Source organism: Trachypithecus francoisi, unplaced genomic scaffold (assembly GCF_009764315.1).
Source record: "Trachypithecus francoisi isolate TF-2019V2 unplaced genomic scaffold, Tfra_2.0 Lachesis_group0, whole genome shotgun sequence".
In the NCBI taxonomy this organism is placed as follows: Eukaryota; Metazoa; Chordata; class Mammalia; order Primates; family Cercopithecidae; genus Trachypithecus; species Trachypithecus francoisi.
The window spans coordinates 155,722,368-155,740,241 of NW_022681453.1; the positions used below are offsets into that span (position 1 = coordinate 155,722,368).

Here is a 17,874-nt window from a genome sequence, read left to right on the forward strand (position 1 = left end):
GGAGGGGTGAGGACAGAGATGGAGGACAGAAGCCTGGAGGCTGCTTCCTGCATTCACTCCACTTGCTTACACCAAACTCTCCACCTACTCCGCACCTGCGCCTGGGCAGCCATAGGTGGCAGGGAAGCGAAAACTCATGAGTGCACTGGCTTCTCCCCCTTTAAAGGCCTGAGCATCAACTTCCAGGGCCTTCAGAGTGTCCGCCATCCTTCTCCATCATTCTCCCACTGCCTGGGTGACCACTGCCTGCCCCTCCTCTTCTGCCAAAGCTTGCACTCTCAGCTCAGGAATTGAAACAGGGATCCAACAGGAGATAAATTCCACATGCTTGCACCCCACATCACCCACCTGAGAGGCATGGGGCCCCTCACACACTGCTGGGAGGAATGTGAAACAGTGAAGCCACTTTGAAAAACAGTTTGGTAATTCCTCAAAGTGTTAAACACAGAGTTACCAAATGACCCCCAGCAATTCCACTTCTAGGTATATACCCAAGAGAATTGAAAGCAAGTTTTCACATGAAAACTTGCACAATGAACAGTCACAGCAATATTACTCACAATGGCCAAAAGCAGAAACAACCCAAATGTCCATTGATTGATGAAAGAATAAACAAAACGTAGTATATGGCCAAACGCAGTAGCTCACGCCTGTAATCCCAGCACTTCAGGAGGCCGAGGCAGGCAGATCACCTGAAGTCAGGAGTTCGAGACCGGCCTGGCCAACATGGTGAAACCCCCTCGCTAATAAAAATACAAAAATTAGCTGGGTGTGGTGGTGCACACCTGTAATCCCAGATACTCAGGAGGCTGAGGCAGGAGAATTGTTTGAACCCAGGAGGCAGAGGTTGCAGTGAGCCAAGATCGTGCCATTGCACCCCAGTCAGGGCAACAAGAGTGAAACTCCATCTCAAAAACAAAAAACAAAATGTAGTATATCCGTACACTAGAATATCATAAAAAAGAATGGAATTCTGATACACATTGCAGCAGGATGAACCTGGAAAACACCGTGCTAAGTGAAAGAAGCCAGGCGCAAGAGACCATGTGCCATCGCATTCCGTTTCCATGAAACATCTGGAGTAGGCAAATCCATAAAGGCAGGAAGTAGATTAATGGTTTCAGGGACTGAGGAGGGGGGACAATAGTGAGTGAGTGCTCATGGGTAAGGGGGGTTTTGAGCAAGGTTGGGGATGGATACTTTCAGGAATGAGTGGCAGTGATTACAATGATTACTGATTTGTTCATCAATCAGCAATATGTGGTTGTACAACTCTGTGAATACACTAAAAACCACTGAACTGTACATATGAATTTCACATGTGAATTTTATCTCAATAAAAAAAGTTATATGAGAAAAAAATCAACGCACCTCCCTTCCTGTAAAACACATGCCCTCCCGCTAGGGTGGATGACCCAGCCCTGCTCCTAAGACCATCCTCTCCAGCTGGGCACTGGTTCCAGGTCCCTGCCACCTGTGCGAGGACACTGCTGCAACTGTTGTTCCTTCATCATCCTATTCTCTAGTGGTTTATTTTCACCAGCAGGTAAATGTGCTGTAATTTCTCTCATCTTAAAAATACACTGGCCGCGAACACTGGCTCACGCCTGTAACCCCAGCACTTTGGGAGGTCAAGGCAGGTGGATCACCTGAGGTCAGGAGTTCGAGACCAGCCTAGCCAACATGGTGAAACCCCGCGTCTACTAAAAATACAAAAATTAGCTGTGTGTGGTGGCAGGCACCTGTAGTCCCAGCTACTCAGGAGGCTGAGGCAGGAGAATCGCTTGAACCTGGGAAGCAGAGGTTACAGTGAGCTAAGGTTGTGCCACTGCACTCCAGCCTGGGTGACAGAGTGAGACTCTGTCTCAAAAAATAATAAATAAATAAATATTTTTTAAAAAACTCAAAAATACAAAAAAATGAAACACAAAAATTTACAAATAAAGCTGGGTACAGTGGTTCAGTCCTGTAATCCTAACACTTTGGGAGGCTGAGCTGGGAGGATCACTTGAGCCCTGGAGTTTGAGAGCAGCCTGGGCAACAAAGTGAGACTCCGTCTCTACAAAAAATACAAAAATTTGCCAGGCCTGTGGTCCCAGCTACTGGGGAGACTGAGGTGGGAGGATTGTGGGAGGTCAAGGCTGCAGTGAGTCGTGATCATGCCACTGAACTCCAGCCTGGGTGACAGAGCAAGACCCTGTCTTAAAAACAAACAAAAAAATTACAAATTAAAACCCCGCCCCTAGGCCTCACCTCTCGCTCCCACTACTGTTCATTTCTGTCTTCCTCCTTACAGAAACACTTCTTGCCTATCCTCGCTGCCTGCTCCTCCTCTCCACCACTCTTTCTTGAATCCACTCTGATTAGACTTTCATTTCCAACCATTCCATCAAAACTGATCTTGTCAAGTCTCAAATGACCTCCATGTCACTAAATCCAGTGGGTGCTTCTCAGTTCCTCACCCTGCTGGGCTCCTGGCCGGCCTCTCATGCAGTGACGGTCCCTGCCTTTGTGAAGCACCTTCTTCACTTGGCTGCAGGATGCCACTCTCCCTTGGTCTTTATCCAACTGCAGTGACTGGTCCTGCCCTGTCTCCTCTTCTCCCCAGCCTCTGAACATTGGTGGGTCCTTCTCTAACCACAGTCACGTTCTTGGTGATCTCTCATCCTGCAGCTTTATAGGTCACCACCCAGATTTCCATCCAGCCCATACGTCTCCCCTCCTACGGGCTTAGATATCCAGCTGCCACCTTGACTTCTACTTGTATGTGTGAAAGGCATCCTGGATTTAACATGTCCAAAATTAGACTCTTGATTTCCCCCCAAAACTTGTTTTTCACTGTTCTTCCTAATCTTGATAAATGTAACTCTATTCTACTGGTTCTTCAGGCTAAAGACGCTTTCCTCTCTAATAACCTCATCTACTCCATCGACAAATCTTGTCGTTTCCTCCTTCAAAACACATCCAGAATCTACCCTTCTTACCACCTCCTCCACCAATGCCCAAGCCCACCATCAGGAGCTTCTTCACAGGTCTCTCCGATTCTGCCATGGTTCCTCTGTGTTCCATTCACACCAGAGCCAGAGTGAGCTCTTCTCACTCGCCGGGCCGGGAGGGCAGAGGGATAAAGAACTGAGAAGTATCCATGTTTTAAACATGTTAGATCATGTCATTCCTCTGCTCAAAATCCTCCAACGGCTTCTCATTTACCTACAAAACCCCATGAGATCAATCCCTTCCAGCTACCTACCTGACCTCTCTCCTACTAGCCGTGCTCTCACTTGCTCCCCACACTGGCTTCCTAGCTATTCCCCACACAGGCCAGGCACACCCCTGCCTTAGGGCCCTTGCACCTGATACTCCCACTAACTGAGATTCTCTTCCAGATACAGGTGCAGCTTTCTCTTTTAGGTCTCTGCTCCAACATTCCCTTATCAGGAAGGCCCTCCTTGACCAGCCAAAACAAGAGAGCAACCCCTGCCTCACTGTGATTCCCTTACCTTGTCTTATTCTTCATCACAGCACTTATCACCACCTGACACCACACATATTTGTTTATGCTCTGTCCCCTCACCCCACTGAAACATAAGCTTCATGAGAGCGGGGACTTCGATTTGCCAATTGCTACATCCTCAGAGCCCAAAAGAGAGATGGGTACATTAGCAATTATTTGCAGAATGAATTAGTGAACATATCCAGGTACACAGGACTCAGGGTTCAATTCACACAACTCTGGGTGGAGAGGTATATCCCTAAGTCAGGGGCTCAAGCCTCACTCCTGGACCTCCCTAGACACAGGGACACATGTCAGTGACCCCTCATCCATACAGGTGACAGGACCTATTCTTGAAACCATCAAGCCACCTCATAAATAATATAAACCAGACACAGTGGCTCACATCTGTAATCCTAGTGCTTAGGAGGCCAAGGTGGGAGGATCACTTAAACCCAGGAGTTTGAGGCTGTAGTAAGCTATGATCATGCCACTGCACTCCAGCCTAGATGGCATAGTGAGACCCTGTCTCTAAAACTAACAATAAAAACAACAAAAATATACATCATATTAAAGTGATCACTGCAACAATAGCATCTACTGAGGTCTGCTATGTGCCAAGCCCCTTGCAAGGTGACTTGTTTCCTCCCTCACTCAATAAACAATAATTAAACACCTAATAGATGCCAGGTCTGGGCTGACATCAGAGATACAATGGTGGGCACAGTCCTTTTCCTCAAGGAACTCACAATTTCTATTTTGTTCATTTATCCTTTGCAACAACTATGGGGTGTATCTCATTTGGATACAGATCCCACTGATGAGGGTGCAAGGTCTTTGTCCAGAGGCAGCCCAAAGGGAGGAGGAGCCCCAGTCACCAGAGCCAGGGCGTGGGGAGCACAGGCCGACAGAGGCAACACTGAGGCCCAGGGAAGGTGGCATCACCCAACACAATGGCAGACAGGGGAGGTCTCAGATCTGTTGGTCAGGCTGGTGTGCTTGGCCCAAACTGGTCATGTGACTTCTAACAGTGACCAACATGAAGTTCTGAAACTCAGACAAACCACCACATTAACTGCCATATATGACCTGATTGTCAGCAAGGGAAGTGGAAAAACACTTGGATTTTGGGATGCTGACAAATTTGGAATGAGCCCGGGCTGTGCTAAGAGTTGGGTGTGGGGAGTTGCATATTCCACTCACACCTTCACCACTGAGTCCAAGCCTCACTGAGCTGACTCTAGGTCAGTGGCTGGAGGGGCTCCCTCAGCTCCAAGTCTGGCTAGTGGGTCTGGGAAGGGCCCCTGGGCGCAGGGCAGCAGCGGTAGCAGCCATTTTCCAGTGGTAGAGAGCACTTCACTATTTTACCAACTAGAGCAGCAGTACTGAGGTACACTGGCTGCAGAGCAGCTGTGCTCACCTGGAAAGTGATTTACTCTCACTTCACTAATCTCAATTTCACAGAATTATCACAAGGATGAAATAAGGCATCCTTGTAAAAGCCCTTAGTATGAGGCCTTCAAGAAAAGTCTGGTCAGTAGTAACTGCTATTACCGCTCTGAGGACAGACAGCAAGAGAGGATCTGGGAAGAGATCTGTCAGCGATGTGAGGAAGGGCTTTCTACCAGCGAGCACTGCCCTGGGCACAGTGGAGATCAGTGAGGCATTTCAGCAGCGCGGCTGATGTAGCAGGGACAAAGGGTCAGGCCCAGGCCTGCAGGGCTGGATTGCATAATCTCAGGCCAGTAGCCATGCTTCCCCATGAAGGGAAAGAGGGAAATTCCTCCCACATCACTGCTGGCAGGGGAAGGGCAGCTTCCCCTTGGTGGGGGACAGGCCAGCTCTGCCTGCACCCCATTCTTAGTTGGGGCCTATGGAGAGTGCCCACTCTAAAGCTGGCCTAAGGCCTGCTGAGCATAAAGCCCCCTGGTAAAGCTCCTGGCTCAGGAAAAAAAAAACTCTCAATAAATGTTCCTTTTCCTCTGCCTGTCCTTCCAATGTCCTCCTCTACTCCCCATCCCCAGAAAGAATGTGGATTCAAGTGTGCGGGGAAAAGCCAGGTTCGGGCCCCTCTGAGAAGACAACAGCACTTGTGTCTGAGGTTTGGGCAGAAGCCACGGTGGAAATGTCCCAGCTTCTGAGGGTGCAGGAGAAGAGCCAGGCTTTTGCTCTTTGAAAACACTGGGCCCTTGCTGAGAAGATGGAGACAGAGAGGTTGTGGAGCTGGGCCCAAGAGCCCCAAGGTGGAAAGCGGTGTCTGGAGACCCAGGGCCCACTGCTGTTCTCTACTGATGGAAGAAAGATGCAAAGTTCCAGAGGCTGGCTGGGCAGAGGGCAGGGCTGGGAGACAGAGGATGGGGAGGCCCAGAGACATCTGCCCTGTTGTAAGTGGGCAGAGGATTTGGTCAGCATCCCACCCTAGAGGCCCAAGGCCTGGGCCAAAGCAGGAGGTAGTGGGACAGGGTGGAGCACATGCTCGGCAGAGTCAAGAAGCCCAAGATCTGGCTCTCCAGCTAGCTAGGTCTCACTGTAGGCTAGTGACCTCTCCATCTGTACCTCAGTTTCCACAATTGTAAAGTGAGGGGCTTAGCATCCTTCTATCCCTAATCAACAGAAAAAACAGGCACACAAGAACTCTAAGACAAAAGAAGGAAAGCAGGGACTTGAACAGATATTTATATACCATGCTCATAGCAGCATTATTCGTAATAGCAAAAAGGTGGAAACCACCCAAGTGTCCATCCACAGATGAACAGATAATGAAAACATGGTACATCCATATAGTAGAATATCATCCGGCTTTAAAACGGAGAGAAGGCCGGGTGCGGTGGCTCATGCCTGTAATCCCAAAGGGGATCACGAGGTCAAGAGATTGAGACCATGCTGGCCAACACGGTGAAAATACTACCCGTCTCTACTAAAAATACAAAAATTAGCTGAGCATGGTGGCGCGCGCCTACAGTCCCAGCTACTCAGAAGGCCGAGGCAGAAGAATCACTTCAACCCGGGAGGCAGAGGCTGCAGTGAGCTGAGATCATGCCACTGTACTCTAGCCTGGCAACCGAGTGAGACTCCATCTCAGAAAAAAAGGAAAGAAATTCAGAACATGCAGCAACATGGATGAACCCTGAACAGATTGTGCTAATTAAAATATGCCAGCCACACAAAAGGACAAATATTATTCTACTTATCACAGCACTTAAATGAGGTATCTAGATTAGTCAAATTCAGAGACAGAAAGTAGAAGCCAGGCGTGGTGGCTCACGCCTATAATCCCAGCACTTTGGGAGGCTGAGGTGGGTGGACCACCTAAGGCCAGGAGTTTGAGACCAGCCTGGCCGACACGGTGAAACCCCATCCCTACTAAAAATACAAAAATTAGCCAGGTGTGGTGGTGCATGCCTGTAATCCCAGCTACTCAGAAGGCTGAGGCAGGAGAATCACTTGAACTCAGAAAGTGGAGGGTGCAGTGAGGCGAGATCACGCCACTGCATTCCAGCCTGGGTGACAGAGTGAGACTTCATTTTAGAAAAAAGAAAGAAAGAAAGTAGAATGGTGGTTGCCAAGGACTGAGGAGAGGGGAAAAAGGGGAGTTAGTGTTTAAGGGGCAAGGGATTAATAACCCGAATATATAAGAAACTTAAACAACTCACTAGAAAGATAAAATAAAATAAAATTCTGATTTAAAGGGCAAAAGACCTGAATAGGCATTTCTCAAAAGAAGACAAACAAATGGACAGCAGGTATATGAAAAAATCATCAACATCGCTAATCATCAGAGAAATGCAAATTAAAACTACAATGAGACAACATCTCACCCCAGTTACAACGGCTATTATCAAAAAGACAAAAAATAACAAATGCTAGGGAAGATGTGCAGAAAAGAGAATGTTTGGATATTGCTGGTGGGAATATAAACTAGTACAGCCACTATGAAAATGGTATGGAAATTCCTCAAAAAACTAAAAGTAGAGCTGCCATATGGTCTGGCATTCCTAATGCTGAGTATATACTCAAAGGAAAGGAAATCAGTATATTGAAGTGATACCTGCACTCCCATGTTTATTGCAGTGCTAGTCACAATAGCCAAGAGTAAGGAAGCAACCTAAGTGCCTTTCAATGGATGAATGATAAAGAAAATGCAGCATATATACACAATGGAATGTTATTCATCCGTAAAAAACAATGAGGCTGGGCACAGTGGCTCATGCCTGTAATGCCAGCACTTTGGGAGGCTGAGGTGGGCAGATCACCTGAGGTCAGGAGTTCGAGACCAACCTGGCCAACACGGTGAAACCCCATCTCTACTAAAAATACAAAAATTAGCCAGGCATGTTGGCAGGTGCCTGTAATTTCAGCTACTTGAGAGGCTGAGGCAGGAGAATTGCTTGAATCCGGGAGGGGGAGGTTGCAGTGATCACACCATTGAACTCTAGTCTGCCCAACAAGTGCGAGACTCTGTATCAAAAAAAAAAAAAAAAAAAGAAAGAAGAGAAAAGAAATCCTGTCATTTGCAGCAACATGGAGGGAAGCGGAGGTCATTATGTTAAGTGAAATAAGCCAGATATGGAAAGACAAATATCGCATGTTCTCACTCATATGTGGGAGCTAAAACAGTAGATTTCATGGAGGTAGAGAGTGAAATGATTGACACCAAAGGCTGGGAAGCGTGTGTGGGTGGGGGGATGAAGAGAAGTTGGTTAATGGGTACAGAAATACAAAGAGATAGAAGGAATAAGTTCTAGTATTTGATAGCACAGTAGGGAAATTATAGTTAACAATAATTCATTGCAAATTTCAAAATAGCTAGAAGAGAAGAACTGTAATGTTCCTAATACAAAGAAAGAATGTTTGAGGTGATGGATATGCTAATTACCTGGATTTGATTATTACTGTGTCCTCAAAATACGCAAAAATACGATATCAATAAAAGAAAAGGAAGCAAGCAGAATAGTGGTTGCCAGGGACTGAGGAGAGGGGAGAATGGGGGGTCAGTGTTTAATAGGTACAGAGTTTCAGTCGGGGAAGGTGAAAAAGTTCTGGAGATGAATGGGAGGGATGGTTGTAGAACAAAGTGAATACACTATACACTCAAAGATGGTTAAGATGGTAACTTTTATGTTACGTACACTTTATCACAATAAAACAAACACAAAACTCCATGGCTCTGGCTAAGGTTTGGGGCTTCCTGATTCATGACAAGAGAAAATTGGGGTGAGGGAAGTCACACAGCTGAAAGCCGAGGTGAGGTGGAGTTCCAACGTCGGAGACGGGAGTAGAGGGCTGAGAGCATGGAGATGGTACAGCTGGAGGGAACCCCACAGTGGAGAAGCGGGAACCAGACGGGGAGGAAGAGAGGCTCCCAGGGTTGGGCCCTTGACAATGTAAAGTGAGATGAGGATCCCGAACCCATGTGGGAAAGAACTCAGAGCAGGCTTGCTCCAAAGCCTGGGGGTCCCGCAGCCACAGGAGAGCCTGGCTGCTGGTCCCTGAGGCCAGCCAGCTCCTGCCTCTTAGGTTCTGGGAGGACACAGGCAATGTGACTTCTCGGAAGAAAACAAGAAACAGGTTTGCAAGAAAGAAGGCAGCCTGTGAGAATAATCAGTGTGGAAGTCACAGAGAAGGCTTCCTTAAGCAGCTTGCAAATCTCCGAAGTGAGACTGAGATCACAACTGGAGCACCTAGCTCTCTGAAGGACCCTGGGTGAGGCGTAAGAAGGGCAGGGGAGGTGTGACAGTCCAGCCATACCCACTTCTTCCTGGGATTTCAGCTCCCCTTCCCAGAGGCACAAGGATCCACTGTGCTGTCGGGGAGGATTTTCCTACACAACGAGACTGACAGTGAATAGGAGTCAACAGGTAGCTCAAACTGTTGCTGGTTGTGTGAAACTTTGCTGTATTTTCTTCATCTATAAAACAGAAATAACAACAGCAACTACCACGATAGCATTTGTAAGGATTCAAAGACAGCAAATGCAATGTGCTTAGCACGGGCCTTCCACACAATTTCTGCCCATTCATACCCCGTCATCAAAATTATCATTCTCTTCCTTCTCATCATCATGCTGCCACGTTTTTACTCTTTCTGAGTTTGGAAGAAGAGAAACTACAGAGTTGAGAGTCCCTGGAGTTCAGTGGGGTACAGGGTAACTGAGGGCACCTCCAACTTAGCACCTCCTTGAAGATGGCATGGCCTCAGGGGAGCAGGACCTCTGGGATCCAGATGCCCAGGGAAGTCCTGGCCATCCCAGGCGTGTAGACCACTCCAGAAAACTTCAGCTCCAGAAAGGTTCAGAGTTACTGCAACCTCCGCCTCCTGGGTTCAAGCGATTCTCCTGCCTCAGCCTCCTGAGTAGCTGAGATTAAAGGCGCCACCACGCCTGGCTAAATTTTTTGTATTTTTAGTAGAGGCAGGGTTTCACTATGTTGGTCAGGGTGGTCTCAAACTCCTGACCTCCACCACCCTCGGCCTCCCAAAGTGCTGGGATTACAGGCGTGAGCCACCGCACCTGGCCAAGTCTTCCTTTTCTGAATAGCAGATCTAATGGAGCGGAGAAGCATCTAATCTGGGAATCTGGTGTCTATTCCTGAGGAAAGCCTGGGTGGGCAATGCCCTCAATCGGGCCTGACTCTGGTGGCAGAATTAGAGGCTTAACAAATTCATTCTTCTAAAGTAACGCCATGGAGAGCCCAGGCGCTTCAGAACACAGGCTTTGCAAATGCACGCTTCTAATATAATGCTGCGGCCATGTTGCCCCTCTCCCTACTGCTCCAGCTACGTTACCACAAAATCTTCCTAAAAACCAGTCTTGAGGAAAACATTTTTCCTCAGAAACCAATTTAACATCCAAAGTTACTCAGAAAAAAGTTATAGAAGTTTATATGGCTGTAGAGAGAAATACTGATTGAGTTCCAATGATATACCAGGCATGGTGTTACTTTCTTACATGCATTATGCAATGTTTCAGAATGTTTTCTATGGAATGTAGTTCAGTAGTTCAGAATCACATGCAAAAAATGACCCCTGTGGGAAGCCCTAAGGACAATGTATCCTATCACTACACCTCTAATATGTGTTTACATATTAAAGGTTCTATTGTTTTTTTCATTTTTTTTTTTTGAGACGGAGTCTTGCTCTGTCGCCCACGCTGGAGTGCGGTGGCGCAATCTCGGCTCACTGCCTCCCAGGTTCACGCCATTCTCCTGCCTCAGCCTCCCGAGTAGCTGGGACTACAGGTGCCCGCTCCCACACCTGGCTAATTTTTTTGTATTTTTAGTAGAGACGAGGTTTCACTGTGTTAGCCAGGATGGTCTCAATCTCCTGACCCCGTGATCTGCCTGCCTCGGCCTCCCAAAATGCTGAGATTACAGGCGCGAGCCACCGCACCCGGCATATTAAAGGTTCTTATAAGTCCTGCAGTGAAGAAACTTGTTTACATTTATTTAACTCAGTATATCCCAAGTGTGCCATATATTCCAACAGGTGATACATGAAATGAGTTTAGAAAGTTCACAGATGTAAGTTTTAATAGTTATATATACATATTATTGTGAGTTAGAAAAAAATAATATAGCTAGCACATCAAACCTGTCACTACACATATATTGTTCAAGGTTTATTCATTCATTTGGTCATTCCACAAATGTTTACTGGGGACCTTCTATGAGCCAAGCAGTATTCTAGATGCTAGGAATAATGCAGTCAATAAATAAAGTCCCTGCTCTCAGACATTTATATTCTAGTCAGCAGAGACAAAAAGACAAACAAACCAAGAAAAAATATGTTCAACCATAAAAGACAGAATAAAGAAAAACAGAGCTGGGCATAGAAATGACAAGGGTGGGGCAGATACTAGTGTCAATGGTTTGGTCAGGGAAGACCTCTTAGATAAAGTGACATTTGAGCTGAGACCTAAATGAAATCAGTGTTTCTGCAGGAAGAATGCTGTAGGCAGAGAGAAGACAAAATGCAAAGTCCCAAGATGGGAAGGTGCTTGGTACCTGGTCAAACTGTTCAAAGTCCCAGGGCTGCAGACAAACCCTTGGAGGATGTTGCTTTTTAAAATTGAGATACAATCTACATGCCATAATATTAATACTCTAAAAGTACATAATTCAGTGCTTTTAAAATATATTTACAAAGTTTTTTGTTTTGTTTTGCTTTGTTTTTTGAGAAGGGGTCTCACTCTGTTGCCCAGGCTGGAGTGAGGTGGCACAGTCTTGGCTCCTGAGCTCAAGTGATTCTCCCACCTCAGCCACCCAAGGCTAATTTTTATATTTTCAGTTGAGATGGGGTTTCACCATGTTGCCCAGGCAAGTCTCAAACTCCTGAGCTTGAGCAGATTGCTTGAGCGATCTGCCCACCTCAGCCTCCCAAAGTGTTGGGATTTATAGGCCTCGTGAGCCACAGCGCCCGGCCACAAAGCTGTATTTTTTTGAAGTCATGATTTGGTTCTGCTTCTGGCCAAGACGGAGTAACAGGAACCAGATTTACCTTCTCAGCTGAAACAACCAAAAGACAGACAAAATATGTGGGAGGATTGCTTCAGCCCAGAAGGTCTAGGCTGTGGTGAGCCTGGATCACGCCACTGCACTCCAGCCTGGGTAACAGAGCGAGACCCTGTCTCAAAACAAAAACAAAAACATCGTCCCACAGAGAAAACTCCAGGGCCAGATGGCCTTGTTTGTGAATTCTACTAAACAGTTAGGGAAGAAATACAAATTTAACTCAAACTCTTCCAAAAAATTGAATAAAACTTGTTCTATAAGGCCAACGTTACTCTGATACCAAAACTAGACACAAACATTACAAGAAAACTATAGACCAATATTTCACAAGAACACAGATACAAGAATTGTAAACAAAAGTTTAGCAAATCAAAGCCAACCATATTAAAGGATAATATATAATGATCAAGTGGGGTTTATTCCAGGGATGCAATGTCAGTTTAATATTAGAAAAAAGAAAAATCAAGGAGCAGGGATGATGGCTCACACCTGTAATCCCAGCACTTTGGGAGGCTGAAGTGGAAGGACTGTTTGAAGCCAGGAGTTCGAGACCAGCCTGGGCAACGAAGGGAGATTCCCCCCAATCTCCACAAAAACGTAAAATATTAGCTGGGCACGGTGGTGCGTGCCTACAGTCCTAGCTACTGGGGAAGCTGAGGCAAAAAGATCTCTTGAGCCCAGGCGTTTGTGGTTGCAGTGGGCTAAGATCGTGCCACTGCGCTCCAGCCTGGGTGACAGTGCAAGACTCTGTCACAAAAACAAAACAAAACAATCAATGTAATTTACCATATTAACAAACTAAAAAAGGAAAACCATATGGTTATCTCAGTAGACACAGAAAAAGCACTGGACAAAATCCAACATCCATTCCTGATAAAAACTCTCAGCAAACTAGGAATAGAAAGGAACTTCCATGACCTGATAAAGGCCATCCATAAAAAGCCTGCAACTAACATCATACTTAATGCTAAAGACCGAACACTTACCCTTTAAGATAAAGAACAAGACAAGGATGTCTGTTCTTGTCACCTCTTTTCAACAGGGTGCCAGATATTTTAATCAATGAGATAAGGCAAGAAAAAGAAATCAGAGCCATCCAGATTGGAAAAGAAGTAAAACTGTCTTTACTTGCAGTCACTATGGTCTATTCAGAAAAATCCAGCAGAATCTACAAAAAAGACACTAGAACTAATAAGTGAGTTTAGCAAAGTTGCAGGTTACAAGATTAATATACAGAAACCTATTGTTTTTATATATACTAGCAACAAATAATTGAAAATGGAAATAAAAAACCAAAAATAATAATTTACAATAGCATCAATACAGATGCAGGTATAAATCTGACAAAACATGTAGAAGACCTATGCACTCAAAACTACAAATAAGCCGGGGTGCGGTGGCTTACGCCTGTAATCCCAGCACTTTGCGAGGCTGAGGTGGGTGGATCATGAGGTCAGAAGATCGAGACTATCCTGGCCAACATGGCGAAAGCCCGTCTCTACTAAAAATACAAAAAAATTAGCTGGGTGTGGTGATGCGTGCCTGTAATCCCAGCTACTTGGGACGCTGAGGCAGGAGAACTGCTTGAACCCAGGAGGCAGAGGTTGCAGTGATCCGAGATTGCGCCACTGCACTCCACCAGCCTGGCGATAGCGAGACTCCGTCTCAAAAAAAACCAAAAAATCAAGACAAAAAAAACCTACAAATAAAATTGACAAGAGAAATTAAAGAAGACCTAAATAAATAAATAAACAAATGGAAAGAGATACTATGTTCATGGGTTGGAAGCCTCAACATTGTTAAAATATCAATTCTCCTCAAACAGATCTACAGATTCAACACAATCCCAATCAAAATCTAGGATTTTAGAATTTAACTGATTCTAAAACTCACATAGAAATACCTTAGGACCTAGACTAGTCAAAACAACTTTGAAAAAGAACAAAGTTGGAGATGTAATGCTACCTGATTTCAAGCATCTCCTAGAGGGTGTGTTAAAACACAGGCTGTTGGGCTCACCCTCAGAATTTCCAAATCAGTATGGGCCTGAGAATGTGCATTTCTAATTAGTTTCCTGATGCTGTGGCTGCTGCTGGCCTGGCTGCCACACTTAGAACTAGTAATCCAGACTAATTCACACTCAGCTAGAAACAAAATGTCAGATGCAAGAGATTCCCCCCAAAGGAATATATATACAAGTACCAAGAAAACTATGTTCATTAAGAAACAACTTGCTTTTCCCTCTTTTATTAGCTAAAGACATCCATAACTGTTAATCAGAGATTCTGATCAGCAAGAGAAAACAATCATGTCATCGCTGAGTTGGCATGATTCTAGCCTCCCCTCTTTGTTGAATGCACATTTTGGTTTCCACGAAACCTTGCAAGTCCTCTACGCAGGCCTTCCCTGTTCAGAATTCACCCTGAAAATGACACACGGCTTTATACCAACCATTCCGTAACAGCAACATTAAGGAAACCACCTTGCCCCACTGAAACCTGTCAAATGTCCCTGATCCTCCCCATCTACTATCCCACCCAATGCAGGGCTGCCACCCAGGTCTCACCGTCCAAGATGGCCCACTGATTGTCAATCTCTGTATGTTTCAGGTAGGAGTCTTCAATGGTGGGGTCATAGTCAGGCACAAAGATCTTTTGGAAAAACTGGATGGTGAGGGCACTTTTGCCCACGCCCCCATCCCCCACCACCACCAGCTTGTATGTGGGGAGGTTGTCACTGGGGACGGCGCTGGTTGCCATGTTTCTCGAAGGTCAGACCTGCGGAAGGAAGCAAGACGTGTGGAATGAGACAGAGGGCTTTTTAACTTAGGGGAAGATATTCATGTGTCTTCCTCCTTTATAAAGTAATAAATACTCTCAATTATAAAGAGGTTTGAAAATGAAGAAATGCAAAAGAAAATAAAAGCATTACACCTGGTCTCACTACCCAGAGACAGTCACTGTTAAAGTGATTTATTCAACCATCATTTATTCAACACCAATTATGTGCCAGGCCCAGCGTTGAGGACACAGTACCACTGGTCTTGTTTAGCAAGTACAGCCAAAAGCCATGTCAAAGAGGCTTTTTGGCCACTAAACTCTACTTGTACAGGTTAACATGAGGGCAGTGGTCTGAGCAGGACTGGCATGGAGGTTCGTCTTTCACATCCCCTCTTATTAACTGGACTGCTATGCTGAGAAGGATTTGAAGTTGTGTCTAAGCTTAGAAAGGGGGCCATGATAGCTTAGCACACCTGAGTTCTGGGATTCTGAGGTTCCTTCAAAGCTTCAGAATTCTAGATTCTGGCTCCTTTCTCTCTGCTTCTTGCCCTGTGTTATACACAAAGTCATGCTGGAATCTTACGGCTTCTGTTCAACCTCATTTTATTTGGGGAGGAGGTAGGTAGGAGCAGGTCGAAGTTTTGTTTTCATGCTATTGAGGCCAGCTAAGGCAGTGGTTCTCAATCAGGGGAACTTTGCTTCCCGGGCATATCTGCAACGTCTAGAGATATTTTTTGTTGTTGTCAAAATGGAGTGGGTACCACTGGTATCTGTTCAGCAGAGGCCAGGGATCATACAATGCACAGGGCAGTCCCCTCCAATGAAGAATTAGCCATCCTAAAATGTCAATAGTGCTGAGGCTGAGAACCCTGAGCTAAGGTGACCAGGAGGCAGCTGGAAGTGGGAGCAGGACTCTAAAGAATAATCGGGCCTTAACAGAAGTGAAGAGTGACCTTTGTAAATAGTGTCGCAAAGTGATAAGGAGGAGAGGCAGGAGGGAGCCTCCTAGAGGGACTCAAAAAGAAAGGAAGGAAACCAGGATCTGTGGTCATGATGGAAGCCGAGAGTTTCCAGGAGGAGGCTGACAGCACCAAATGTTAAACACGGGTGCAGATAGGGGGATCCCCTAAAGAACAATTTGGGGTTGTAGCCAGGAACCTAAACTGCTAACTAACTGTGGACCCTGCCAGGAAGACGCAATACCACCTCCTGGTGGGGCATTCCTCGGTAGCACAAAAATTGACCTTGAATTGAGGGGGGGAAAGCTTGATCCTACTGCTGTGTAGAAGAAAAGAAAGAATCCCTGTGCAAGCTGGGAGGGAAAACAGCACGGTGTATGTGTGACCAGGAAACTGATGGTCTCACAGACAGGAGGGTGGCAGCGTGGCCCGGAGGACAAAGAACTGGGTGCCCTGTGTGCTCCGCCACCACTTGGGAAAGCCACTGACCTCTCTGAGCCATAGTTTCCTTATCTATGAATTTAAAGGCCTGGATTAGATTACTTTTATAATTATTTCCAGCTCTAAGATAGTCTTTAGTTCCAGATTTTGACAGAAAGGGGACTAAATACAAATGTGGGTTATGTGGCCACACTGATTTGCATGGGGCTACAGGCGAGAGTCACTGCAGAATGCTTTGTAGTTACTGAAGCCTGATGTTGACATTTAGGACTTCCCCAAAGTGTCAGGGAAGTACAAGCTTTGCTACACTGCAGTGAAAGTGCAAATCTGCCTAGGCTGTACTGAAAATACACTTGCATAAATATATTCATACCCTCTCCTGCAGCTCTACCCCATGTGAGAATTTCTTCTAAGGAGATAATCAGAGAAGTGAAGAAAGATGTTAAGAATGGGGGAAAATAGAAATAACTTAATGTTGGGGGGAAAAGTTAAAGAAAAAGTTTATTCATATAATGGAGTACTATGCAGTCATTTAAAAGGAAGATATTCAGTAACCTAGAAAAAGTGCATTGTTATATATGAAAAAAGCCAGGCTGCAAACAGCTAGTAAAGTACACCTGATCCACCTTCCACGAAGAGGCCCACTATGAATCTGCACAGTCAGGTGTGAGGTGTGGATTCAGGCATTAAGAGGTTTAGCAGTTGGTTGTCTCTGAGGCACATTTCAGGGCATTTTCATTTTCTTAATGTTTCAGTTTTCTACAACAAGCATGCATTATATTTGTGTACTAGAAAAGTTTAACACTATTAAAATGCTCCCAGGAAAATAAAATGTTCCAGCCACCTGAAAATGTTTGATTTCCTCTCATTCGAGTGGGGATCTCAGCTCTTTTGGGGCAGGATAGGACCAGGCACCGGCTGTGACCCTGGGATCTGGTTCCAGCATCTTCCTACAACATGAGACAGGCTGAGGCTTCACTTAACTGAGCTCTTCCATGGCCAAATCCACAACGGTAAAGGCAGGCCAAGGAGAGACGGCGGAGGGGAGTTGCAGGGTGACAGAAATGGGGAGGAAGCGGTGGCCCAGTGGCCTCTCTCCTTTGCCCTGAGCATGGGGTTCACTCCTTACTGTCCCTCAGCAACTGCTGCCCTGTCCTGGGCAATGGCGCTGGGCTGTGGGTGAAAGGTGTTTGCTGGTGTTTGGCTGGTTTTTGGTCTTTCTGAGACAGTCTCACTGTCACCCAGGCTGGAGTGCAGTGGCGCAATCCCAGCTCACCGCAGCCTCCGCCTCCCGAGTTCAAGAGATTCTCCTGCCTCAGCCTCCTGAGTAGCTGGGAGTACAGGTGCCCACCACCAAGCCTAAATTTTCTTATATTTTCAGTTGAGATGGGTTTCACCATGTTGGCCAAGATGGTTTTGCTCTCCTGACCTTGTGATCCACCTGCCTCAGCCTGCAAAGTGCTGGGATTACAGGCGTGAGCCACTGCGCCCAGTCGGTGTTTGGCTGTTTTTAAAGCTTCCATTCTCTGCTGGCAGCGACATAACTAAAAAATACTAAGTGGGTGGGAAGGTAATGAAAAGGAAAACTGTTCATCTTTATTTTCTTCTCAAAAGAAAACAAGATAAGAAATACACTAGTAAATATGCTGGAGGACATGAATGAAGCTTTGAGTCGGCACTCAGACCACCTACAG

The 17,874-nt window shown here is 45.9% G+C and overlaps 1 protein-coding gene across 5 annotated transcripts in view; it reads right to left on the minus strand.

Annotated features, from left to right (window-relative positions):
- Nucleotides 1-17,874, minus strand: part of MRAS (muscle RAS oncogene homolog) — a 58,607-nt gene that overhangs the window by 18,273 nt on the left and 22,460 nt on the right. For all 5 annotated transcript variants that reach the window (XM_033212529.1, XM_033212527.1, XM_033212530.1 and 2 more), the window contains exon 2: nucleotides 14,567-14,777. In XM_033212529.1, the coding sequence (XP_033068420.1) occupies nucleotides 14,567-14,759 (193 nt within the window). In that variant the 5' untranslated portion in view covers nucleotides 14,760-14,777. The remainder of the gene's footprint in view (nucleotides 1-14,566; nucleotides 14,778-17,874) is intronic.